A 27208-nucleotide genomic window follows, 5' to 3' on the forward strand; every position below is an offset into this window, starting at 1 on the left:
GAAGAAAACCTACAAGAAGTTCACAATTTGTGAATAGGTGCAATGTCACTGTGGGTTATTTCTGATAGAACCTCCTTAAGAAAATAGTATACCCCATCTGATACAGAGAAGTTTAATAAAGGACAAGAATACAGGAAACTGTATTCTACATGAAGCTTTTAGAAACCCCTCAGGACTGGAGCCTCTCCAACTGCATTGAAACCCCCTTGATGATGGGACTGGCCTTTTTCCCCTGTATTTCTGGTCCTTTAAGACCTGGGGTGGAAAGAAATCATGCAAAGGCAAATATATGTAGAAATTGAAAATGGGGCCTGCAGAATGTGCCTTCCCAGTGAAATACGAACTGCAGCCCCAAGGCTCTGGGGTCTAGCCCCTATCTAACTCTTTTGCCACTTGCTTGCATCCCTTGAAAACAGCTTGAGCCTGAAGTAGCCTTTCGAAACTGCCATCTGTTTAGCCAGGAAAACCTTCCCTCTATTGCTTTCCTCCAGCAATTGTCCTTCCAGATAAAGCTTCTGTGTCATCATCCTGGGAACTCATTCCTGATACTATAGGGTGGGGTGGTTAGTCTTTGGGTGTGCTCTTTTCTTAGACATCCTTCTGTCGAAGCACTTAGCTCCTGTATGACAATTAATGTTTACTCTTCCCACTTCCCTGCTGTGGGTTCTTTGAAGATTGCTCCATCCTCCTCCTTCCTTTCTCCTTCCCTCTTGCCTTCTCTCCATCCTTCTTTCCTTTCTCCCCTAGCATCTGTTGAGGGCCTGGCAAGTGGTAGATGCTCAATAGATGTTTACGGAGAGCAAATGTTTCCGTGGGCTGAAAGGGATATTTCTCCCTCTTTTTTCTGAACAGGAAACTGATTACATATTTTGTAAAACAATTCACTGTCAGGCAAAAGTCACATGCTTTAAATGATAGAAAGGAAAGACGCTGGGAACCATTTATTGCCTTATAAGCACGTGGATTCTTTGCAGAGTTCTGACGCCAAGACTTACAGATTGTTGAAGCTCCTGGGCCATATGTGTACTTGGTGCCGTGCAGTGTGGCAAGTTCTTTCACAGCAGCTTTAGCCATGCTGTTCTGCAAAAGAGCCAGCAGTAAGTGAGTGAAGAAATAAAAGCACACACTGACAAAAAAACCAAACATCTGTACATTATTTTTAAGATGTTGAAGACATGTAAGTCACAGTTCGGGTTAGTGTGTTAAACTTATTCAGTGCGCATCCCCATTTTCCAGCGAACTTTGTCATATGATCCAAGTGATTCTTGTGGAAGGATGTCTTCCCTAATGCCCTCCTCAAGCACTCACTCTGAGCTTCCCTTTGTCACACACAGAGTTGTGTCATATTGTGTCAATACCATTAGCTGCCCTCTGAGTTCTCAGTGACTTTTTCTGTCCTTTATCTCCGTGTCCCCAGGGCCTAGCCCAGGGTTTGTTACTTAGTGCTTACTCAGTAACTGTTTGTTGAAACTCTGAGATGGTTAGCACTCTTCTTACCCTATTATTTGAGAATTAGGTCCTTACATTTATTTTAAATGACCGTTGCAGTAAAATCTGGGTCCTAGCTGTAAATTCTGTTGTATTCAGAGTTTATTCTTTTACTTTGTTTTCTTTTTTATTTACATAGAATTTAGTTGCTCTTTTATTCCCTGGAATTCTTATTTAGGCTTGTTAAACATTTTTTTTTTTAACCTTAGTTCAGGCTGGAGAAATGAGGCTATAGTGATTTGTAGCTGTCCCAGATATCACATTTATTGACATAGTAAAATGTCACTATGTATGAAGAATTAGGTTATATCTAAGGATGAGTTTGGCAAATCTATCTTGTCTCTGGAGCTTGTGAGAGAAAAGCAGGAGGCAAGGAGGTCTTTATGGTTGTGCAAAGAGATTGTCTACCTATTAGAGGTAAACAAACAAAAATCAAAAACGTACAAAATAATTCCAAACAAAACAATGCAAAAACCACCTGGAAATAGGGCAGGTTATAAAGCGAAGATTAAGTCATGACAGGATTATGTGAGTTGGGGTAGGAGTGTTAAAAACCACTCAGAAGAATGATTGGATAGTGGTGCAACCTTCAGTGATAGTGTAAAAATGCTTAAGAATGGACAATTCCAAGGAGGAGTGGTAGTTCCAGCATGGAAGATTTTTTAGACTGAAAAATTAGAGAACATTTATTTTATTTCAAAAGGCAGAACATTTGAATTCCAGAATTTAAAAAAGTAGCAAGTATTAACTTATGGGTTTTTTTTTTTTTTTTTATTAGAAGCAGCATCACCTTCTCATCAGACCCGCTGCCCTCCCGCCCCTACACCCAGCCCCCCAGGGAGAAGGGCTGTGCACTCAGCTCCCCCCTGCACAGTAAACTCTCCAGTGTCCGCTGACAGATTGTCTATTTAACTGAATCACTTTGAAAGCAAGCTTTACTCTTCTGTCTGGAGAACACAGATTTGTGAATCTGATTGTTACTACAGGAGAATTAGCTGTAACTCATTCTGGCTATGAAACTAGCTATATTTCTTACTTTGGCATCATAATTGTCTTGTACATATGCCTGGAAAACTGTTGAAGTTGGTGACGACATCAGAATAATTCTGTTTTTACAAAACAGCAGCTTCCCTTAGTCCTTGTTCTAATATTAAAACCAGTTTAGTAAAGTCTTAAGTCAAATTGATGAGGGCATGGCCGTAAGACGTCAAGAATTTCAGCTCCCAAAGCATCAATGCTTCATTGAAACAAGTGGTAAATTTGGAAATTTAAAAGGAATTATAAAACTTAAATCATGACTTTCTGGTCTGAAATGATGCAGTCAGTTTCTTGGAACTAACTTATTATTCTTAGAGTTTTGGGACAGTAATTTGAACACTTTAGGGTTTCATTTCCCTTTTTCCCAAACTGGTAAACTAATATGTGCTTTCTTATACTGTATGGAATCTTTACTGTTGTGATCTAAAGGTATTGTTTCTGTTGTTTAATCTTATTCTAACCAACATACTAGAGTTAGGTCTTCTCTCCATGCTTTAGTATAGGGCCTGTTGCCAGTTGAAATGAGAAATAATCTGTAAACATTGCACAATGCTCAGAATACATTTAAAACCATCTTTTAGAGATGTGAAACACGGTGAGGTACTTGTTCTTTTGGTAGGCAAACAACATGTTTCCTACTGTTCTACAATTTCTTTAACTTGCGATTCATCCAAGGAAATTTCTAGTTACTTATTTTTCTGTAAGGCAGAACCTCGAATCCTAAAGAACTCTTATTCCTTCCCTAGCTACCTTCCTCTGGCTTTTCTTCTGTTCTGCTTTTTTTCCCCCTTAAACCTTGAATTCTTACTTGTAGTTAGTAGAAATAAGATTCTCATAAATTCCAGGCATGTGATGTACAGCAGGGGTCCCCAACCCCTGGACCAGTACTAGTCGGCGACCTGTTAGGACCCGGGCCGCACAGCAGGAGGTGAGGGTGGGTGAGTGAGCAAAGCTTCCTCTGCCGCTCCCCATCGCTCGCGTTACCCCCTGAACCACCGCACCACCACCCCCTAGCCCCGTCTGTGGAAAAATTGTCTTCCATGAAACCGGTCCCTGGTGCCAAAAAGGCTGGGGACTGCTGATGTACAGCAGCATGACTATAGTTAACAATACTGCGTCGTATACTTAAGGATGGCTATGAGAATAGAGCTTTAATGTTCTCACCGTAACAACAAAATGACAACTATGTGAGGTAGAGGGTGTGTAAACTAATGTGGTAAACATTTTACAGTATATACGTGTATCAAGTCATCACATTGTGCACCTTAAATTTACACAGTGTAATATGTCAACTACATCCCAGTAGAGCTGGAAAAAAAGGAAATTCTTCAGGGTTAGTTCCAAATGTGAGAAGTTATGATGACTATAGACAATTTAGGACAAGATCATTGTCTTTATCTCTTGACCTCCTGTGTGTCAGATGGCCTTCAAGTCTCTCAGTATTTTTATTGGTGTAACATAAGATTTGAGTTATCTGGCAAAATTGAAGGGGCTTACTTGTGATCTGTTATTGCTTCTGATTTATCAGCTTATCCATTTAGTCATAACTACCCTTAGGGCCACACAAAAATGTTTAGTTTGCCTTTCCTCAGAGCAATAACCAAGTGCTTTCTAAGCCTTCAGAGGCATCTTTTGGAAACAGTTGCTCTGCCTGTGATGCTGAAGCAATATCCAAGATTGATGTGAACTTAAGATGGCTGTTATTTTGTTCCTGTCACGGGTGCCCACTGAAGGAACATCTAGTCTGTGCCGCAGCCTTGGTTCTCCTTGTCCTAAGTTGCTCTCTCATCCTGATGTCTACCTCACCAGTCGTCCTCTGACCGTCACCTCATCGTCACATCCTTCAGTGGCTCTCTCACCTCCTGTTGAAGTCTGGCCTCCTCTCTTGACATGAAGAGTCTGTGTGAGTTTGTCCCTCTCTTCGCTCTCAGGCTGCATCACTTGCCCTGCATGCCCGTGTTCCTTCCGAGCCAGGTTTCCCTGAACTACTTTCTGTACCCTTCCCCGCCTCTCCTTACCTCCATGATGTAGGGTGTCCTTCTCCCTTTGTAGGAATTCTCTTTCCCTCTGTGTTCACAAGGAGGCTTGCTATTGTTCTTCCAAATTCAGTCTAAACGTCATCTTCTTTGCAAAGCTGCCCCCAACTCTCTTAGGGAGCAATGAGCACCCCTTCTTTGTGAGGGCTCACGTGTCTCTATCAGAGTTCCCGTCACTCTGTGCTGTAATCATTTGTTTTTGCATCTGTTTGTCCCCTAGGTGAGCTTTTTGTAGGGGGAGGATTCTTGGCTATTCATTTAGTATCCTCAGCAGATTGCATTAACACCTAGCACACTGTTGGTTGGTTGATTCAGTCTCTTCCTAGGGCTTCAGGTGAGCCTGATTTGGATGGGGGTGCAGAGTGCTGAGCTCCACAAAGGCTGGAGTGTGACCCCCCTGAGTGGAGACTGAGGATGCTTGTGGGGAGAGTGGTGGTGCCATGTAGTGATGGTTGACGGGTTACCGCATTTACACACTGACCTCTGCTGGGCACTTAACTTATTTCCTTTGATAAAAAATAAGTGAAGTCTGTGGACCCTTTCTCTCAGCCCCTCCGAGGCCAAGAGACAAAAAAGTCAGAGCAGACTTTAATCAACCAAAATACCATATTTTAAGTTCCAAGTGTTGTAACAAAAATCCCTGGAATCAGTCTGGGTCTTTTCTTTTTTTTTAAGAGTTCAAATACTTTTACAAATGTTACTCATTTATCTTCCTAACATTATCTGTCCACATTTCATCAACACAGAATTTTCTAGCAGAATGGAATGCCATGGGGGCAGCACACTTCGTGGGAATGTTCCAGCCAAGCTGGGTGACTGACCCCTGCCAGAAATGGTAGAGAGAGGGGTGATTCCTGAATTTGCTAAAATATTAGAGAGGTAACTCCTTTTCCTTGTATGTTTCTGTAAAAAGGGACTAAGACAGCTGACAAAAGACTGGCAGAAACAATAGTACATCAGAGAGCATGATCCATGTCTTGAAACTCTAATTAATGACACTTTCTATATAACCTGTCATTTGAGGGAGATCTTACATCCTTGCTCAGTGGGTTCAAAATAAGAACTAACATTTACATAAAACCTTAGACTTTGACAAAGAGCTCTTGATAAGAGCTAGGTATTTTTATCCCCATTTTACAGATAAAAGAACTGAAACTCAGGGAGGATAAAAGAACTTGCCCAAGGGCATGCAGCCCCATAAGTGGCTGACTTGAGCTAGGTTCTTCTTGCTTTAAATCCTGTGCTCTTTTTCACTTCTCCTTGTGGCCTTGGAATACTTCAAAAGAAGTGTTGCTAGAGCTGGTTTTACCAGTTGTAAAGAACAGAAGGAAGCTAAATATAAATCAGCCTCAGAGAAAACTTTGCTTTCAGTCAAGGCCAAACATGGCCAGCCTTTATTAATCCTTAGATATGAGTTTCCTACCACGTCTTATGCATGTTCTCTTTTGTCACCTGTTTTCTTAAAAAGAGGCCTTGGTCATAGAGCAAAAGACAGAGTCTAAAATGTCACATCTAACTCAAAGCCCAAGAGACAAAGGACCAACTAGTGTAACATTTCCCCAGGCTCTGAGCTCCAGGGGGCTGGTGAGATGAATAAGGCGAGGGTGTCCTTTTCCACTGACCTGCATTCCTAGGTAACATGTGATCAGGAAGCCCTGTCTCGTGACTGTGCTCATGGTCCTCATTGCAACCTCTACGTACACAGCCAAGTGTCACGACAGTGGGGTCTTGCCTCTTCTAATCTTCCACTGGCCCATTATTACCGTACAAGAAAACCAAAGCCCCAAACTGACGGTGGGGTATATACCAATTCAAAGGAAATTTTCTTTAGAACTTTGTTTCTAACTTGAAGTTCTGAGTTTAACCATCCCTCTGGGTGAATACATGTGATAATGGAAGCATCAAAATGATCTTTAGGGGCAGTTTCCTTCCTTCTGTCCTGTGATAATGGGTAGCTTACACCAAGGGACCAATGAGGAATTGAACTTTTATAATTTTGGTGCAAAAGGAGAAGCCTCCAAGGCCTACTGAGGCAGGGACTGAGGAGAAAGCCTTTGAAACAAATATGTTTCTGAGAAAAAGGAGGAGGGTAAACAAGTGCAGGCTCTGGCTGCAAAGCCTTGAGACGAAGAAAAGGCAAGGCGTGTGGGGAGGCCTGCTTTAGAGAGCAGAGCCTGTCTATCCTGGCAGACTCCATGGGGAGCGTGGCAGTGCTTTCACTGATGGAAACCAAATTCTTTCTTTGGCTGATCTGAATACATATTTTTAAGCTCTTTAAGATTCAGGTAAAATGTGAAGCATGAGTCAGCTGAAGTTGCAAAGTCCAGAATGTTTTTTTTTTTTTTTTCCCCCGGTGGCGGTAGTGCTTCTTCCAAATAAATGTTAAAAAATAAATGCCGTATGATGGGAATGTACTCTGCCGCACTTGAGATTTGCAGAAAATTGTAAGCTCTTTGTGAGGAGGTGTAGAATCCTGTGAAAGCCAGGGACCTTTAGCCAGGAATGAGACTTTTCTTACCTTTGCTTAAAGCAGGGTTTCTCCGCCTTGGCACTTGTGACACGTGGGCTGGATAATCCTTTGCTGTGGAGGCTTGTCCTGAGCTTTGTAGGGTGTTTATCAGCCTCCCCTGGCCTCCACCCACATCATGTGGGAGCACTCCCACAGTGATAACAATCAAAAAGGCCCCGCCCGCCCCCCCCCAAGATGTCCTCTGGGGGAAGGGAAGGAGGCAAAATTAGCTTAAAGGAAAGTCAGATAAAAGACGTAATTATGTTAAAGAAGAAAGTATTTTAGAGAGAAAAACTGAAAAAGAAGACAGCTGGTTTTAAAGGTGCTCTGAATGCCTTGTTTTCCTCTGCTGACGGTAGTACAAGTGTCTCCAAAGCGCCGCTGCTAGGTCACACCGGCTAAAATCACACTTTACCTGAAGGGTTGCCAGATTTAGCCAAAAATACAGGATACCCAGTTAAATTTAAATTTCAGATAAACAATGAGTGCTTTTCCAGTATAAGTCTGTCCCATGCGATATTTGGAGCATACTTAAACACTAAAAATTATTTGTTGTTTATCTGAAATCAGATCTAACTGGGAGTTCTGTATTTGACGTGGCCATTGTTTACCAGGTCACTGGCTCCAGGGCCCGCAGTGACACAGCAGTCATCCTGACATTCAAGTCCCTCCGTAACCTGGTTACCTCACTCCCACTCTTCCTACGAGAGAACACTCACAACAGGCTGACCCCCTCTGCTCCCTTCCTCATGGCAGGAACCATGGTTTATGCCGAGCACTTAATAGGTGCTCAGTGGAATTTCTGGTAATTGCCTGATGAGTCATGTACTGACCAGGCCCTGCAGGAGAATTTTAACAGGCCAAGAAGCCACTTAAAGTGTATAATGGTAAATCAGCAACCGGTTTCTCTAATCAAAGAAATTCTGCAGTCGTCATTTAAAATTTTTTTGTCTTATAAGTGAGATTAGAAATCCTGAGAAAATTCCTGAAGCAGATGTTCTGTGCCTCAGTCCTGTCTGCCTTAGCTGCCGGCAGCCTGCCTGACACAGGGACTGTGCCCTGTTGCTCTTGTTATTAGGCAAGGACGTGGTGACAGCTGCGACTGAGTGTGCGCATGGCCCTGCAGTTGTCCACCTCCTACTCACAATATTTCTTCCCCCTGATTTTCATGTTTATCTCTCATCATAGTCTTGGCTTATGCTCACGTGCTTGGGGGGAGCAGTGGGTTTCTATCTTGGTGGCTCATTAACTAAAGCTTTAATTACGAGGTAGCGAGGTGTCTCTGGACTAGAAGGCGTTAGATTTTAGAAGTGGAGTTCTATCTTTCGGCCAAGTTTAATAATTTTTCAGAAATTTTTAGACTGTCATATTTCTCCTGGTTAATGTACCTATACCCATGAAAGTACCGGCCAGAATCATGAAGACTGGGCCCTGAGAAGTCAGGGATCTTACTTGACCAGTGTCAATCCTTAGCAAGGTCCGGGGTCGGAGGTAGTAATGATATATTTGTGGGATAAGAGACTTTATTTAATGAATGGTCTTTTGCAGACTGGCTGCATGGAGCACCAACATAGAACACGGCCACACAAGTATGTGTGTGTGCATCTTTGGAAGTTGGGGCAGCTTAGGAACTTCTTCAGCATCCAATAGCTCCATGCCCAAGGCTGCCTCTACTACTGGTGTTGGCTTAGCCAAGCCTTCATTGTCTAAGCTGGAAAATGAGAAAGCAGAAGCAGAGAAATTCCAAGATTTCCACCTGTGAAATTCTGTGCTTCTAATGTAGAAATGTAACGATAGATGCATGCCCCGGATTGGCATCTTTGTGTAGTATACGTCAGCTTTCCACTTGGTCAGTCTGGGAAATGGGTGAAGGTACCTAGTTGATTGGTTATTATTCTGGGTTTCTGCTTTTGAATTTAGAAGTAGTATTATAGTAATAATTACTATTAACAGTGCCGTGTGCGCCTCTTTGGGGGGAAGGTAGACCAAAGATTGGGAGCTTTTCCATGCTCAATAAATGCAAAGATATGGATAGGTTTGGGAGCCTTTTCAATTATGTCTCCTAGTTTTTATTTCCTCTGATGATAAAGAGGTCATATAACTCAATATTTCATTACCCTTTAGAATTTTGGAGATGTAAAGATATTCTTTTTCTGGATCTTAAAACTTCCTCTGAAGGTAGTGATAGCTTTATACTGAAGAAGTCAACACTGAGGGACTGGACGTTTATGAAGTCATTGGAAACTCACAGTGCATTTTGTATTCTTTCTTTAAATAATATATGTGTGTAAAAGCAGTTTGCAGTCAGTAAAGCATTATGCATGTAAGACACTCTTATGTTTCCTCAAACTTCTTACTCATCTGCTGAAGATGTATTTTTTGGTAGCCTTTTTAATCCATGCTATTACTTCTGTACTTTTACTTCATTGGTCTTTTGCATTCCCATCTCTGCCTTTCTTCCCTCTGAAGGTTGTCTCATGATATAAGTAATTGTCAGGTAATCTACATGTAAGATCTTTCAGAAATGAAGCCGTATACATTTTCATCACGACTCAAATGTCAAAGGATTGCTACTTACGGTATGTTCTAAATTTGAACTGTCGAGTGCTAATGTTTCTGTACAGAATAATTTCCTTCCGATTATTTCACTGAAGCATTTTTTTAGCTACAAATATGATCTTATAAGTTTTATATGTATAAAGAAAAATAAGAATCATATATATGTGTATATATATATATATATATACACACACACATGTATATATACTAAAATCTGTATAAGACAAAGTCTGCTTTGTAGTCCTTTAAGAAAATTCTGAGTTATCTATAATGTGGTATGGTGCCAATAATTCATCTTATTAGTCTTTTACTCTCTTTTGTTTTCTACAGTGGGGTCACATTTTTTCTAATTGAGAATTAATATGGAGGCACTAGATTTGGGTGGAACATTCATCTTTCTAGGTCAAGACTTTTACTTTTTTAAAGTGATATCCTCATTACAAATAAAAACCATGGAAAAGCCAATATCTTTCTTCTTGGGAGACTCAAATTCTCTTTTGGCTATACATGTATTTGTGATAACACTATAGTTATGAGTTGTTCTAGCAAAATGTTCTTAGGAAGGAAGTGAATTGGATTTATACAAAATAAGAAAAAGACTGAAAGGATTTCTAGTTAACTATTCAAATGATTTAAATTGTTTTGGGGTGCCAAACTAAATTCAGATCTCAAATGAATCAAATAATCAAATAATATGCACCTTAGATTTTACTGATGGCATTTAAATATCTCTTTTAAGATACTAGGCAAAATCTTAATCACAGAAAAAATTATTGGAAATTAAAGTAACTTTTAAATCAATGTGTGTGATATAAGTGCAAAGAATTTTTGTATTTTATTCACCTATCTTATCATGCTCTAGAAAACATAAGACGTAACATGTCCTCTTCCTTGAATTTATTAGATTTGTGGGTATAAATATAAACAAGGTAAGATTATTTTGTGGTTTATGCTTGTCTGAGAATTGATTATGAATATGTTACTTTGATATAGTTCTGTTTCACTTCTTTGTTAATTAGAATTTAAAAACAATTTTGGAGGATGGAATTTCTAATATATATATATATATATATATGTATATATATTTTACTATTACCTTGCTTTCCTTGATTTTAAGTGAAGGAGTGATTCTTAGAGGAAGGTATCAGTGGATCACATTCTCTGGAATGGTTTCACACCATTTGGGGCACATATTGAATTGGCCCACTAAACTCACTTTGAGTCTTGGGTCTTTTCCTGGAGAAACCATGGGAAGTAGCAAGCATTATTCATGAGATTCTACAGGTAGAACTTACTTGATTCTTTTTTTTAAAAGAAAGTTTGTAGACTTTTAGAGCAGTCAGATACTACATTATTGTATGGAGCCAGTGGGACAACAAAGTTTTCATCGCTAAAAGGGCTTAAACTTATTCCCCAAGTAAGAAAAAGTATTGAAACTTTGTGAGGCAGCTCAATCCCAAAGAACACTTCAAGCTTTTCTGTTAGCATTAGTCTTTTAGTGTTTATGTTTAAAACTAGTTATTAAGCAAATTGGATATATTGGTTATTGTTACATTTAATATGGTTTATAATTTTAGTTTTAATATTTTACTTACTAACTCATTCGTGCTTAGTTTTTATGGCTTTGTCGTTTTCTCTTGATGTGGTACAGCTTAAACATATTCACATGAATTAAGCAAACAACATACCCCCACCTCCTCTGCTCTGGTGGCCCTGGAAATCTAGGACTGAAATGAGGAGCTGGCCACACCCATCTCTGGGACAGCAGGCCTGTGAGCACCCACTGCTGGGAACACTTACAGACTGAGCCTAATTGGAAAACTGGAATATTTAATGGTTCCAGCTAATGATGTCCTCTTTTGTTTTTTGGCTACAGATAGGGAAGATGGGAAGATTTTCCTGAAATGAAATGAAATGAAAAATAGCTTTTTTTTTTTTTTTTTTTTTAAAGAACAGGACCTGGCTAACTATTAGCTATCAGTTTTCTAAGAAGCTGAGTTATTTTTCCATTTTGCTGTTCACAAAATATTTACAGCATTACATGTTTTATTTGGTCTCTGAAAGACTGAATCTGAAAGTACAAAACAATTTCCAGTTGATAAAGTTATTGGGTCTTTGAATTTATGCATTTAGGTAAGGCAAATATCTATGTCGTTGTCTAGGTGGAATACTGTGTTTTTTTTTGGCATAACTCAAATGCTTTAAATCTTACACTTGTTCTTTCAGATCATTGGTCCCAACTTCTGGCAGCCAGATGTTCATAAATTTAAAAAAAAGTTGTTTGAAGGATTCAAACCTGCTTATTTAAAAAAATTATACATTGATGTACCATATTTGTTAATTTCAATAGTATAAAACTCTTATATTATTTAACTTTTCATATGGTTGTATCTTGATTCTCCAACAAGATTGCTAATTTTTTGAGTCAGGGATAGTTCATTTTCTTTGCATTATTTCTCATATATAGTAAGGACCCATTCACATCATTTGTTCATTGATTGATTTACATCTGTGTCTCACCTAATCCAACAATTTAGAAATAAGCAATATTAGGATCTTATCACTGAACCTGATATCAACCAAATGTGCCAAATTCCTAATGACATCTGCCATACTCTGCCTGTGCATGTCAAATCCAGCTCAAGGCAACTTGATAAAATTGACTTTCTGATTAAGATTATGTATGAGGTGAAGGAACTTTGTTGATTACCCCAGATGTGTCTGAAATCATCATGTGTGTCAGTATTGTGGTGAAGCAGGAGGAAGTGGAACTGTTGTCATTTTGAAGATTAGTGAATTAACCGCATTTTGGGGATCATTCCCTGCATCAAAATCACATTTCTTCTAGCCAATTTATCTAGCCAATTTCAGATTCCTTGTAAATCTGTGGTGGTAAGTTTTTTGCTTCTATTACTGAAAATCAAGAATGGAACTTCCAGAAATTGTTTGTATAATTTTTTTTTTCTAGGAATAGAATTCAAAAATCTCAACAGTGAAATGCTATATCTACTACCATGACTACTTACCAACTCAGCATTGTTCTTTGGGAGTTTGTAATCATAGGAGTAAGGGTAGAGCATCATCTGGGAGTATGAGTGGATTGTCAGATATGCTTTGATGGAAGAGAGATTCTTGCGGATGAAATTAGCCAGGGCCTTGGTCTCTTTTTCAGACTCTGCAGCAGATCCACAGTAAGTTTCATGACAGGGGTTTTTAGAGGCTCCGACACCTGGAAAAACATATTGTTGTTAATGGCAAATGGTCATCTACTGACGTTCCCACAGGTCATGTTTCAAAATTTCAAATTAGAGAGTTAGAGAGTTAAAAAATAAGTTGTTTTCACAGGAGTTTTTATAATCATCCTCATGTATGTGTACATTATAAAGTATGCATACATTTAGTCACAAGAGTAGGGTGTTTTTAAGCTAACAGGCTAAAAAGTTGCATGTGAAATCACCAATATGTCCCTGTGTAGTGCTAAACAATGAGATCAATATAGTGTAAGAAGATTAATAAGTAGGGACAAACTAATATCCATGAGAAATTTCTATATTAGTATAATCATTTACTGAGAGTTGAATCACAAAATTATAATTATATCACAATTTTATTTAAGTAATTGTTTAAATAATTAATGATGGTCTCCTCTAGATTTTACATTCCACAAGTAGTAGGATTATGTCTGGTTTGTTCAGTCTCATGTTTCCAGCGTCTAGCACAGCTGGGAACATAATAGAATAAGCAATACATTTTTATTGACTGAATAAACAAACTGTTTATTGTTTGTGCTTTCAGAAAGTTAGAACTCTAAAATATAAAAATTTATATTTTATTCTTATTTTAGACACTATTGTGTTTTCCTCTTACTTTCTTCCTATACTTTTCAAAAGACGCATGCAAAATGGTCAGCCAGATACTTACTGCACCAACCAGCATCAAAATTTCTGTTGGGGTCTGTGCCAATGCAGGTGGATCCAGCGTTGGTGGAGCGGGTCTTTCTCCACATTCGGTACTGAAAAGTGCAGTTTATGGTTAGGACAAGTATAGTAGAAAGTGGTTGGTTTTAATTTCATTAGCCCCGCTCAGTAATGGTTCATATACCTTGGTCCAGGTATAGATGTAGCCATCGATATTGACCACAGGCAGGATATAAAAGTCTAGCTTGTTGAGAAATTCTGTCATGTGGATCTCACGTCCATAGGTGCGAACAGCCTGTGTATAAATTACAAAGCAGAATTTTATGGAAAAATGGAATGCATTATGCTGCTAAAATTTACATAGATTAGATGAATGTTGACTTTGGTAACAAAAGTGGCATCCCCTTTTGAAGTAGATATTATTAATATTTAAAAAGCAAATAGCAAAATATTACTGACAGTTTTGTTTAAAATAGTTTCTAGTTCTTCTCTTTTTCTAGGATACTCTGTTTCAGTTGTCCCCAACCTTTTTGGCACCAGGGACCGGTTTCGTGGAAGACAATTTTTCCACGGATGGGGGAGCGGGGGTGTTCAGGCGGTAACGCGAGTGATGGTTCAGGCGGTAATGCGAGCGATGGGGAGCCGCAGATGAAGCTTCACTCACTCACCCGCCGCTCACCTCCTGCTGTGCGGCCAGGTTCCTGACAGGCCGCGGACAGGTACCAGTCCACAGCCCGGGCGTTGGGGACCCCTGCTCTATTTCATCCATATATAACTCATATAATTATTACTTTTTATTTTAACTATTTAAAGATGAACAAAAATTCAATAAAATTAAAGACTTTTAAAGAACATGAATACTCATTTCCTTTGAAATAGTAATTGTAATAACTTTTTTTCAAAGTTAGTAGGATATGAGGGTAAGAACTTTTTTTCAAAGTTAGTAGGCTGTGAGGGTATTCCTAGTAAGTAAGTAAGGAATGTCTATGGATGGCTATGCATGTTCCTAATACTGTCATCTAGAAATTTGTTTAATTTTGGTGAGACCTCCTGTAGATGGTCTCAGTAGAGGAAGAAGAATGAAAAAGCCTCCCACTATGAAGTGAGATCACACTGATGGATTTTGGAGAGGCTCTCAGCAAGTCTCAAGTTGCATAATGATGGAAGTCTTCTTCGTATTCCTCTTTCTTGAGAAGGGAACTCTGTTAAGGGTCTAGCTCTCCCTGCTAAGTGATGTGGATACCTATCTATGAATGAAGGACCTCATACCCATTTATTATGCTCTCTTAGTCCCAGTTCTTCAGCCCCAGGATTATATTAAATTTACATTCAACTCTTCCCTAGGCTTGCTTGAAGAGATTTTTAAGATATTTAAGGCTTCTGTGTAGTAACAGTTTTTATATAGTCTTCATGGCTCTATACATGTATGTTTATTAAAATAACACATGGTAAAGCATGTGCTTTTTATGTTGGAAGAGCTATAGAACCATGTTCTGTTAGTGGTCTGTGATTAGAGGTAACCGAAGTAATGATGAAAGTCTTTCTTTCTCGAGGGCAGATAGTGAGATACTCACTGAAATTAAATGGTGCCAATTGGACACATAACATGTCTAGAAACCAAGAGCCTAATGAATAGATACAGAAGTGCTTTACCCAAAAGAAATTATGTTGTATATAATAATAGTCTTATATTTTTAAAGTATTTCAATATTTTAAACTTTTACTGTTGAAATAATTTTAGACTTATAGAAGAGTTGCAGATACAAGGAGTTCTCATATACCTTTTACCCAGCTTCCCCGCATTGTATTTGGTCATCATGTCTCCTCTTATCTGTGACAGTTCCTCAGACTTTCCTTTATGACTCTGACACAGGTGTTGTTAACCTTGATCACTTGGTTAAGGTAGTTTCTGCTAGGCTTCTCCCCTGTAAATTTTGCCTTTGTAATATAATACATATTTTTTTTTTAATTTTTTTTATAGCTACTTTATTTATTTATTTATTTATTTTTGGCTGTGTTGGGTCTTCGGTTCGTGCGAGGGCTTTCTCTAGTTACGGCAAGTGGGGGCCACTCTTCATCACGGTGCGGGGACCGCTCTTCATCGCGGTGCGCGGGCCTTTCACTATCGTGGCCCCTCCTGTTGCGGGGCACAGGCTCCAGACGCGCAGGCTCAGTAGTTGTGGCTCACGGGCCCAGCCGCTCCGTGGCATGTGGGATCTTCCCAGACCAGGGCTCGAACCCGTGTCCCCTGCATTAGCAGGCAGATTCTCAACCACTGCGCCACCAGGGAAGCCCTAATACATATTTTTTTAAGAGATACTTTGCTGCTGCAAAGAACCTATTTCTCTTTAAACTTTTACCCACTAATTTTTGTATCCATCTGTAGATTTTCATGAAGTAGTTATTACTGTGGTGTTCTAATGGTAACTTTCTATTTTGCTCATTTGTACATCTATTAGTTGTAATTCTTCTATAAGAAAGAGTTGTTCCTTCTCTCCCTTTTTTTAATTTATTGAATCATCTATATCATTATGGACTCATGGATATTTAAAAGGGTTTTTACATATATCTTACCATTAGAATTATAAAGGAGTGGAAAACAGTATCATTTAGAATAGGGACTACTATGCATTGTTTTCTTTTATTCTGAAGTATACATTGATTATTATCTAGGAGATAATGATCAAGTTAGTGGTTTTTCCACAATCATTAACTTTTAAATGCCCTATCCATGATATTTACTACCTGTTAGCCTTTCTACCAAAGGTGGGTAAGAAAGTTAAGATGAGTGAAATACAAATAAATACCAGTTTTTAACTGTTTAAAAATTTTGCCTTATCAAGTTCTCTTAGTGACCTTTGTAGCTTGGATCTTGGAATTATGAATTTTTTCTATGCTATTATTCTTTTTTATTATAGCTAGTTTACAAGGGATTGATTGAAATAAAAAAAAAATACTTTCTACTTTCCTCTGCCAGTAATCATTCTACATACTGACCTCTCTCACAAACCACTGGCAAAATGCAGGGGAAATCCATTCTCTGGCATGGAAACCGCAGTCCATGAAAATGGCAGGCTTATTTGGTCCAGGTCTGCCAACCTATTGCAAACAAAAGGAAAGGGGAAACTGTAATTCATCATATTCAGGGGTTAACATTCACTACCCATCTGGGCTTTGGACTCGAAAGGTGAAAGCTGACAGCAGCAAGAGGTACATTCCACGATTAAATTAAAACATAATACTAGCACGGTATGTTCTTGCCTCTAGACACTCACAATATTTGAGCTGAAGGCTTACATGGCTGTTTATTCTTTTTATTAAGCTTGACAAGCTCATATTTTTCAGAAGATGCTTGATTACCCTGCTTAATTGTACTCACATGGAGGTTATTTTCTGCTGCTACTGTTAGGGGACGTGACCAAGACAACTGGATGAGTAATTAGAAGTAATCATGATTGTTGCTAATCTTGTAAGAAGTTTTCCTTCTCTCTCATTTATTCCACGTCTTTTTATTTTCTTCATTAGAATTGCATGACAAAAATGGCATTAGAGGACGACAGAAACAAATTGTTGATACATTGTGTACCGTTGTCTGATAGATATGAAGTTTATGAACCTCTTTAGCAAATGGATTTGCAAACAACATCTGGGAGAGGACAACTGCATCAAGGTAGGTGATCATTTACATTGCTTACAGGGATGTGGTTAAATTTATAGAACTGCTCTTATTTTATTGCATTTTTCCTTTTGAGTAAATCAAAATAATGATTTAAAAATTCACATATGATAAAACAATCTGGGGAATCTGTTTGAGTCAGGGAAAGAGTTATAACAATGTTTGGGATGAATATGTCTGTAAAACAGATGTTAATGTGTTAGAATTCATTGATTTAAAGCCCTCAGACATGGGAAGGTTATGGTTAAAAAGGATTACCTTGAGGAGGTATATAGTGTTTCCTAAAAATGTCGTTCCGATGGCACTGCGAGAGATGAGGTGTGGATTTTTGCTGGCGACTTGTTGAGTCCAAGCCTCTATCTACCAAATGGAACCATTTGTGGATTAATGTGTGACATTCTTGGTTCAATTCCCAAAGCAATGTCTGTCTAAATCACATGGTGCACGTCATACCGTTTCCCAGTTGTTGTACTTCTCGTAACTGTGTCCAGTTGCACGGACCCTGCTATCAAACTGAGCCTCCAGCACAGATCTGAGGTTGCTTATTAATACCCTGTAATAAATCAAAGGGGGTACTCCTGTGAACATAAGCATGTTTCCCAGTCAGCAAAAACCTGGAGTTTATGCTTTAGCCAATGGGACAGTACATTCTCCATGAAATCAGATCTGTCCTCTGATTATGCTTTTCAACTTGAGCTGCTCATCACACAAAGTAAGTAAATCATTGAGAAGGATACTGGAGACTGTGAGCAGGGCAGGCTCTTCTTTGGGCCAAACTTCACCTGTTTGGGGGTCCTTGGACCTTAAACTTGGAAAATGATTTCCCTGGTACCTGGGGCATTCTGCATCAGGGCCTTGGGCTGCAACACAGAAGCATGCCCTCCAGCCCTATCTATGGTCTTTCTTCCTCAAGATTTTCCTCGTTTTAGCACTGAAAGTCCCATGTCCCAGGAACCTACTCAATCCCAGGTAGATTGGGACAGCCGGTCACCTGAGGCCTTTCTCTAGGTTTTGAGAAAAATATCTTGATGGGTGGAAATTCAGAAATATTGACAAGCTAAAGATTTTTTTAGACCAAAGAATACTGAGTTTAAAGTACTCGTTTCTGCTTGCCTTTCTTTTGGCTGGTTTAAAGTAATGTAAGAATGGTTCTGTAGCAAGGTAATATGAAAATTGGTGACAGAAACTTTGAGGCTTGCTTATTTCTAAAAATGATTATTCAGGTGAAAGGTCTTATTATAAGAGGCAGGTGTGAAGGTATGGGTATATATGACTTTGTTTCTCTTTGCTACTTTTGAGTGGAAAGTGTGTTCTGAAGGGACAAAATTTTATGAGCACTAATGTCCTTGATCATAGACTGTAAATATCATGGGCAGTAGTTAGTTTACAGAAACTTCTATTATCCACAGTCAAGCCTTGAAATGTTTTTATCTGACACACAAGAGAATTGTAGCCGCATATCAAAAGTCTACTTCTCCTCCGGCTGCCCCAAGGGCATTCTGATGAAGTATGTCAGGGACATCCTCTGAACCTCCCTCCTGGTCTCTCCTTTTGGTTAACTGTGCATGAACTTGTGTCTGTTTATGGAAAATGCAATAAATTAATACTAAATGATATTTGTTTCCTAGCAAGAGGCAAATACTGTCTTAAGGGCTTAACTATCTTAAGGTAGTATTTAAAAAAAAAAAAAAGGAAAAGGAGAAGAGTTTAATATTTATTCTGTGGAAAGAAAATTTCCCATTAAGCAGCCATCAGTACTTTGTTAGTGCTTTCATTTCTATGGCTGCTATAAGTTACCACAAACTAAGTCTGCTATAAGTTACCACAACTAAGTGACTTAAAACAACATGAATTTATTATTTTACAGCTTAGAAGTCCAACACAGGTCTCACTGGGCTAAGATCAACGTGTTAACAGTGAAGTGCTTTCTGGAAGCTCTAGGGGAGAGTCTGATTCCTTGCCCTTTAAAGGCTGCCCACATTCCTTGGCTCTTTGCCCTTCTCCATCTTCAAAGCCAGCAGTAGCAGCTCAAGTCCTTCTCATGTTTCATCACTCTGACTTCCTCTTCTGCCTCCCTCTTCCACTTGTAAGGACCCTGTGGTTACTTTGGACTTCTCTGGACAATTTAGGATAACCTACCTATTTTAAGTTCAGCTGCTTAGCAACCTTAATTCCATCTACAATCCTAACTTATCTTTGCCATTAGCATATATTCAGATATTCTAGGGGTTGAGATGTAGACATTTTGGAGGGACAGTCATTCTGCCTGCTATAGTTAAGAACAATGATTATAGTAAGTGCTATAATTAATTATATTCAACACCCAAATTGGATTGTTAGGGAATAGGGTGGAATTAGAAAGAATCTAGAATTAGAAATCAAAAGATCAGGGTCATAGTTTCGCCTAACATGTAAATTGATTTCAGCAAAGTCATTTAATCTCTGGGCCTTAATTTCATAATTTGTATAATGGGATATTTATTAGCTGGTATTCAATGTCCTTTTCAGTTCTAAAATGCAATGACTTGACTCAAATCCCTAGGCCTTGGTCATTTACATAGATGTCTTCCAAGGTTTATGAAGAAAAAAAATTAAACTACAGTAAAGTTGCCAGTTGCCACCTATAAACTCTAGGGAAACATCTAGAATAGAGATAGTTTAGGTAAATGATTTTCAAATATAACTAAAAACTAAAAACAAAACCAAACAAATAAAACAAAAACCTTGAAAGCTAAAAATCAACAGGCAGAAACCTTTAAGAAAACAACTGTATTCCAAGATTATCAGTTTGAAAGAACAAATCCTGCCTAACAAGGATGAACTTCTCTGACAGAATGGCAAAACTAAAAATCCAAGAGGAAATGGTAAATGACATCTACTTTCCCTTTAACAAGATTTTCCATTGACAGCAAGTAAAATAATCATCTAGGTCACGTGGCTTCTTAGTGGCTGCCCAGAGAAAAGAAATCATCACTTAATTGCTCCCAGGCATTCTACAGCCTCAGGACATTCAGTAGACATTTGTCCCTAAGGCCATAACCATAGTGATCTCTGACCTACCAGGAACCAGCTCTGAGTAGAGGGGGGAATAGGGCCTCCACAGCATATTGCAATATCCTTCTTTTGCATACAATCCTCAAATTCAGATTATTTGGGAGAATAAGTGACTATGTGGAGGTTAGTGTTTTGTTTGGTACTAAGAAGAGACATTCTGTTAGAGTTATTATTATGTTAATATTTAAACATTTTCATCAATAATCAGGACAAAGAAGCATAATAAAACCAGTTAGATTTAAGATGACACCCAAGAGTAAAAGTGTCCTCTAGTAACTTGCAAAAGAGTATCAGAATGAGGTTGAAATGTGGTGCTTTTGCCTGAAGGTGGGAAATTGACCTTAAATGATCCTTTCCAGCCCTATGATAATTTGATTTTATTAGATTTAGGACAAAGTACTACTTTAGCTACATTACAAAATATTATTACTAAATAATGAGCTTCTATTCTAGGAGATTAAAATAATGACTCATAAGGTAATAGGGACTGCATTACAGCTCCAAAATACAGAGGCATGTACACTGTTTTATACTTTTATATGTTCCTTTTATAGTGCTATCCCACTTCTTCTTCTTTTTTTTTTTTTTTTAGCATGCAGGCAAATTAGATAACGGGACTCCCAACAAAGCAAGAACCACAATGTCTGAGGAGGAGAGACATGACTTAGTTTTCTCCCCCTTTCAGATTCCTGAAAAAGGAGTATTAGGTCAGTCCCCAGACTACACACCCATTGCTACTGAAGAACATTACTATGTACACATTGTTATCCAAGGACACTTTACTGATCGAATCTGAAATATGCAGAAAAATGTTATAGGCAGATAGCAACAATCACTCTCTTCCTGCATTGGATAGGGCATAGACCACCTTCCTGAAATTTGTAAGAAGGAATTCTGTGAAGGCCCACCCACTGAAAGATTCTGTCAACTTGGCTTCAGAACCATAAGTGGGAGATTTACACCATCCAATTCCTAGTCTTTCTGTATCTAGGGTGTGACATAAGCATTTAAAAATACAGTTACTGGGGGGTGAAGTCAAGATGGCAGTGTGGGAAGACGCAGAGTTCGTGTCTCCCCACAACTAGGGTGCCTGCCGGATGCTGGTGGGGGACACCGATGCCCAAGGAGACGGGAAGAACCCCCAAACGAACTGATAGGACGTGGGAGTACAGAGACCGGACAGGACCGGCGCCCCTGAGGGGTGGCTGAGATGGGGGAGGGGTTCCCACCCTGGAGGGACCCTTGGAGACTCAGATCAGGGGGGAGTGGGCCCGGTGTTTCCCCTGCCCAATCGGCCAGGGAAGTCTGCCTGGCTCTCTGGGCCAGGTCCTACACCCTCAGAGGTCCCCTCCGGGCTGGGTTGGTCCTGGGGGCATAGGAGGGAGCCCAGGAGAGAACAGGAGAGGCAGGTGGGAGGGGCCCTCCAGGACCAGAGGAGTGGAAAGGAGCAGAGGGCGTTTGCCCCACCCACTCAGGCTGGGGGAGCCTGCTGAGCTCCCAGGCCAGTCCCCTGCACTCCAAAGTCCCCTCCAGGCCACGTGGGCCCGGGTGACATAAGAGGGAGATCAGGAGAGGCAGGTGGGAGGGGACCTCCAGGAGGAGCAGGAGAGGAGTGGAGGAAGCCTGCTGGGCTCCCAGGTGGGGTCCCCTGCCCTCTGAGACCAGAGGCGGGAGTCACGCCTGGGTCCCTTCTGTTGAGCCTAAGGCCCCCCACCCCCGGCCTTTTCCAGCCCTGTGGGTCCTAAGCATATGCCCCGCCCACCGCCCAAACCTCACCCCTGCTTAGGCCCCACCCTCCACAGCCAAGGCCTTGTCCACCTATTTTTTTTTCCACCTCTTTTTTTACTATTGTGGTTCTGTTTTACCTTCCAGTTGTTGTTTCATCAAAATTTTAATTTTATATGTTTTTTAACATAGCTGTTACTTTCTAAGTCTAATTTTATTTTTTACTTTGTTATTGTTCTCCTTTTTTTTTTTTTTTTGCCACCCCGCACGACTTGCGGGATCTTGGTTCATGAGCCAGGGGTTGGACCAAAGCTCCTGTGGTGGGAGCTCAGAGTCTGAACCACTGGAATAACAGAGCCTCAGACCCCAGGGAATATTCATTGGAGTGAGGTCTCCTGGAGGTCCTCATCTCAGCACCAAGACCCAGCTCTACCCAACAGCTTACAAACTCCAGTGTTGGAAGCCTCAGGTCAAACAACCAGTAAGACAGGAACACAATCCCACTTATAAAAAAAAAAGGAAAAAAAAAATGAGACAGCAAAATAAAAATGTCACAGATGAAGGAGCAAGGTAAAAATCTACAAGACCAAATAAATGAAGAGGAAGTAGGCAATCTACCTGAAAAAGAATTCAGAGTAATGATAGTAAAGATGATCCAGAATCTCTGAAATAGAATAGAGGCATGGATTGAGAAAATACAAGAAATGTTTAACAAAGATCTAGAAGTACTAAAGAACAAACAAACAGAGATGAAAACACAATAACTGAAATGGAAAATACACTAGAAGGAATCAATAACAGAATAACTGAGGTAGAAGAACGAATAAGTGAGTGGGAAGACAAAATGTTGGAAATAACTGCTGAGGAACAGAACAAAGAAAAAAGAATGAAAAGAGTTGAAGACAATCTCAGAGACCTCTGGGACAACACTAAACGCACCAACATTCAAATTATAGGGGTCCCAGAAGAAGAGAAAAAGAAAGGGTCTGAGAGAACATTAGAAGAGATTATAGTGGAAAACTTCCCTAACATGGGAAAGGAAATAGTCACTCAAGTCCAGGAAGCACAGAGCGTCCCATACAGGATAAACCCTAGGAGAAACACACCAAGACACATATTAATCCAACTAACAAAAATTAAATTCAAAGAAAAAATATTAAAAGAAGCAAGGGAAAACAAAAAATAACATACAAAGGACTCCCCATAAGGTTATCAGCTGATTTTTCAGCAGAAACTCTGCAGGCCAGAAGGGAGTAGCAGGATATACTTAAAGTGATGAAAGAGAAGAACCTACAACCAAGATTGCTCTACTCAGCAAGGATCTCATTCAGATTCACCAGAGAAATCAAAAGCTTTTCATACAAGCAAAAGCTAAGAGAATTCAGCACCACCGAACCAGCTTTACAGCAAATGCTAAAGAAACTTCTCTAGGTGGGAAACACAAGAGAAGGAAAGACCCACAAAAACAAACCCAAAACAATTAAGAAAATGGTAATAGGAACATACATATCAATAATAACCTCGATACAGATGAACCAGTTTGCAGGGCAGAAGTTGAGACACAGATGTAGAGAACAAACATATGGACACCAAGGGGGGAAAGCCACGGGGGTGGGGGGATGGTGGTGTGCTGAATTGGGCAATTGGGATTGACATGTGTATACACTGATGTGTATAAAATTGATGACTAATAAGAAGCTGCAGTATAAACAAACAAACAATAAAACGACTAATACTAAACTTTCTTTGGGGTATTTGTATGGAAATATGTTAATATAAATGTTTCAGACATTATATGAAATTTCTAAAAGTCTTATATGTTCTGGTATAATGTTATAAGCCATAATTCTAGTTATTACTTTAAAATGTATATCTCAGAAATAACTAAATTTCCTTGTCAATTGCATTATTATGAACTTTCAACAAATCTTTAGCCGTGGTCATTTTTAAGTCTTTTGTCATTTACAGACAGTTCTGGGTGTACTCTGATGCTTTTGCAAAAATGTTCCTGTAAAAGGGTTTCATCTTCAAGGAATTCAAGGAAAAGACTCTGACAAGTACAGGTCTCTGGTAACTGACTATACTGCTGAACTGAATGAATAAGCATTTTCAGAACTCTAATGGAAAACTGATGAATTCATAAAAGTGCTAACAACAACAACAAAAAAGTGCTAACAAAAGATCAAGATAAGAAAAGAATTAATTACATGGGACTGAGTGAACTGATGAGGATGATTATAATTTTTGTGACTTTCTGTTTGAATACAAAAAAAAAAAAATCCCACAAGGACTCAGAGGCAAAAAAATATACAAATCAGGTTTCACTGCAAACTAAAGGAGCTGTTACAGTGGAGGATTACTGGACTGAATGTCAATATTATGACATAGTATGAGTGTGTTTCATGTTTGGTAATTGCAATCATTGTTGCTTTTGTTGTGGTCATCCATTTACAATGCTTGGTGTCAGTTTATCTCTTGTAAAAATAAAATACAGTGTGTGTGTGTGAAAAGAACAAAGTAATAATAATAACCTTGAATGTAAATGGATTAAATGCCCCAACCAAAAGACACAGACTGGCTGAATGATACAGAAACAAGACCCATATATATGCTGTCTACAAGAGACCCACTTCAGACCTAGGGACACATACAGACTGAAAGTGAAGGGATGGAAAAAGATATTCCATGCAAATGGAAATCAAAAGAAAGCTGGAGTAGCAATACTCATATCAGATGAAATGGACTTTAAAATAAAGGCTGTTACAAGAAATAAGGAAGGACACTACATAATGATCCAGGGATCAATCCAAGAAGAAGATATAACAATTATAAATGTTTATGCATCCAACATAGGAGCATCTCAATACATAAGGCAAATGCTAACAACCATGAAATGGGAAATCGACAGTAACACAATAAAAGTAGGGGACTTTAACACCCCACTTACACCAATTGACAGAGCATCCAAATAGAAAATAAATAAGGAAACACAAGCTTTAAATGACACAGTAGACCAGATAGATTTAATGGATATTTATAGAACATTCCACCTGAAAGTGGCAGAATCCAGTTTCTTCTCAAGTGCGCACGGAACATTCTCCAGGATAGATCGCATCTTAGGTCACAGATCAAGACTTGGTAAATTTAAGAAAATTGAAATCATATCAAGCATCTTTTCTGACCACAATGCTATGAGACTGGAAATCAATTACAGGAAAAAACCTGTAAAAACCACAAGTACATGGAGGCTGAACAGTGCACTACTAAATAACCAAAAGATCACTGAAGAAATCAAAGAAGAAAAAAAATACATAGAAACAAATGACAACAAAAACACAATGACCCAAAACCTATGGGATGCAGCAAACGCAGTTCTAAGAGGGAAGTTTATAGCAATTCAATCTCACCTCAAGAAACAAGAAAAATCTCAAATAAACAATCTAACCCTACACCTAAAGCAGCTAGAGAAAGAAAAACAAAGAAAACCAATGTCAGTAGAAGGAAAGAAATCATAAAGATCGGAGCAGAAATAAATGAAATAGAAATGAAGGAAACAATAGCAAAGATCAATAAAACTAAAAGTTGGTTCTTTGAGAAGAAAAACAAAATTGATAAACCCTTAGCCAGACTCATCAAGAAAAAAAGGGAGAGGATGCAAATCAATAAAATTAGAAATGATAAAGGACAAATCACAACTGACACCACAGAAATACAAAGGATTATAAGAGACTACTACAAACAACTATATGCCAATAAAATGGACAACCACGAAGAAATGGACAAATTCTTGGAAAGGTACAATTTTCCAAGACTGAACCAGGAAGAATTAGAAAATATGAACACACCTATCACAAGTAATGAAATTGAAAGTGTAATTAAAAATCTTCCAACAAACAAAAGTCTAGGGCCAGATGGCTTCACAAGCAAATTCTATCAAACATTTAGAGAAGAGCTAACACCCATCCTTCTCAAACTCTTTCAAAAAATTGCAGAAGGAGGAACACTCTCAAATTCATTCTATGAACCCACCATCACCCTGATACCAAAACCAGAAAGGTATCACAAAAAAAGAAAACTATAGAACAATATCACTGATAAATATAGATGCAAAAATCCTCAACAGAATACTAGCAAACAGAATCCAACAACATATTAAAAGGATCATACACCATGATCAAGTAGGATTTATCCCAGTGATGCAGGGATTCTTCAATATATGCAAATCAATCAATGTGATACACCATATTAACAAATTGAAGGATAAAAACCATATGATCATCTCAATAGATGCAGAAAAAGCTTTTGACAAAATTCAACACCCATTTATCTTAAGAACTCTTCAGAAAATGGTCATAGAGGGAACCTACCTCAATATAATAAAGGCCATATATGACAAACCCACAGCAAATATCATACTCAGTGGTGAAAAACTGAAAGCATTTCCACTAAGATCAGGAAGAAGACAAGGTTGTTCACTCTTGCTCTTATTCAACATAGTTTTGGAAGTCCTAGTCATGGCAATCATAGAAGAAAGAAGAAATAAAAGGGATACAAATTGGAAAGGAAGAAGTAAAACTGTCACTGCAGACGACATGATACTATAGATAGAAAATCCTAAAGATGCCACCAGAAAACTACTAGAACTAATCAGTGAATTTGGTAAGATTGCAAGATACAAAATTAATGCACAGAAATCTCTGGCCTTCCTATACACTAACAACGAAAAATCAGAAAGAGAAATTAGGGAAACAATCCCATTTACCATTGCAACAAAAAGAATAAAATACCTAGGAATAAACCTACCTAAGGAGGCGAAAGACTTTTACTCAGAAAACTATAAAACACTGATGAAAGAAATTAAAGATGACATAAACAGATGGAGAAATATACCATGTTCTTGGATAGGAAGAATCAACATTGTGAAAATGACTATAGTGCCCAAAGAAATCTACAGATTCAATGCATTCCCTATCAAACTACCAAAGGCATTCTTCACAGAATTAGAACAAAAAATTTTACAATTTGTATGGAAACACAAATGACCCCGAATAACCAAAGCAGTGTTGAGGGATAAAAACAGAGCTGGAGGAATCAGGCTCTCCGACTTCAAACTATACTACAAAGCTACAGTAATCAAGACAGTATGGTACTGGCACAAAAACAGAAATATAGAGTAATGGAACAGGATAGAAAGCCCAGAGATAAA

At 38.8% G+C, this 27208-nt stretch overlaps 1 protein-coding gene across 2 annotated transcripts in view; it reads right to left on the reverse strand.

Annotated features, from left to right (window-relative positions):
- Window positions 1-27208, reverse strand: part of CPB1 (carboxypeptidase B1) — a 59134-nt gene that overhangs the window by 5712 nt on the left and 26214 nt on the right. For both annotated transcript variants that reach the window (XM_082394422.1, XM_082394423.1), the window contains 7 exons: window positions 17677-17776; window positions 17482-17583; window positions 16545-16646; window positions 13732-13842; window positions 13552-13642; window positions 12657-12859; window positions 996-1080 (listed from right to left, as the gene is read on the reverse strand). In XM_082394422.1, coding sequence (XP_082250548.1) covers window positions 996-1080; window positions 12657-12859; window positions 13552-13642; window positions 13732-13842; window positions 16545-16646; window positions 17482-17583; window positions 17677-17776 — 794 coding nt within the window. The remainder of the gene's footprint in view (window positions 1-995; window positions 1081-12656; window positions 12860-13551; window positions 13643-13731; window positions 13843-16544; window positions 16647-17481; window positions 17584-17676; window positions 17777-27208) is intronic.

Source organism: Balaenoptera borealis (genome assembly GCF_965194805.1).
Source record: "Balaenoptera borealis genome assembly, chromosome: 5".
NCBI classification, from domain to species: Eukaryota; Metazoa; Chordata; class Mammalia; order Artiodactyla; family Balaenopteridae; genus Balaenoptera; species Balaenoptera borealis.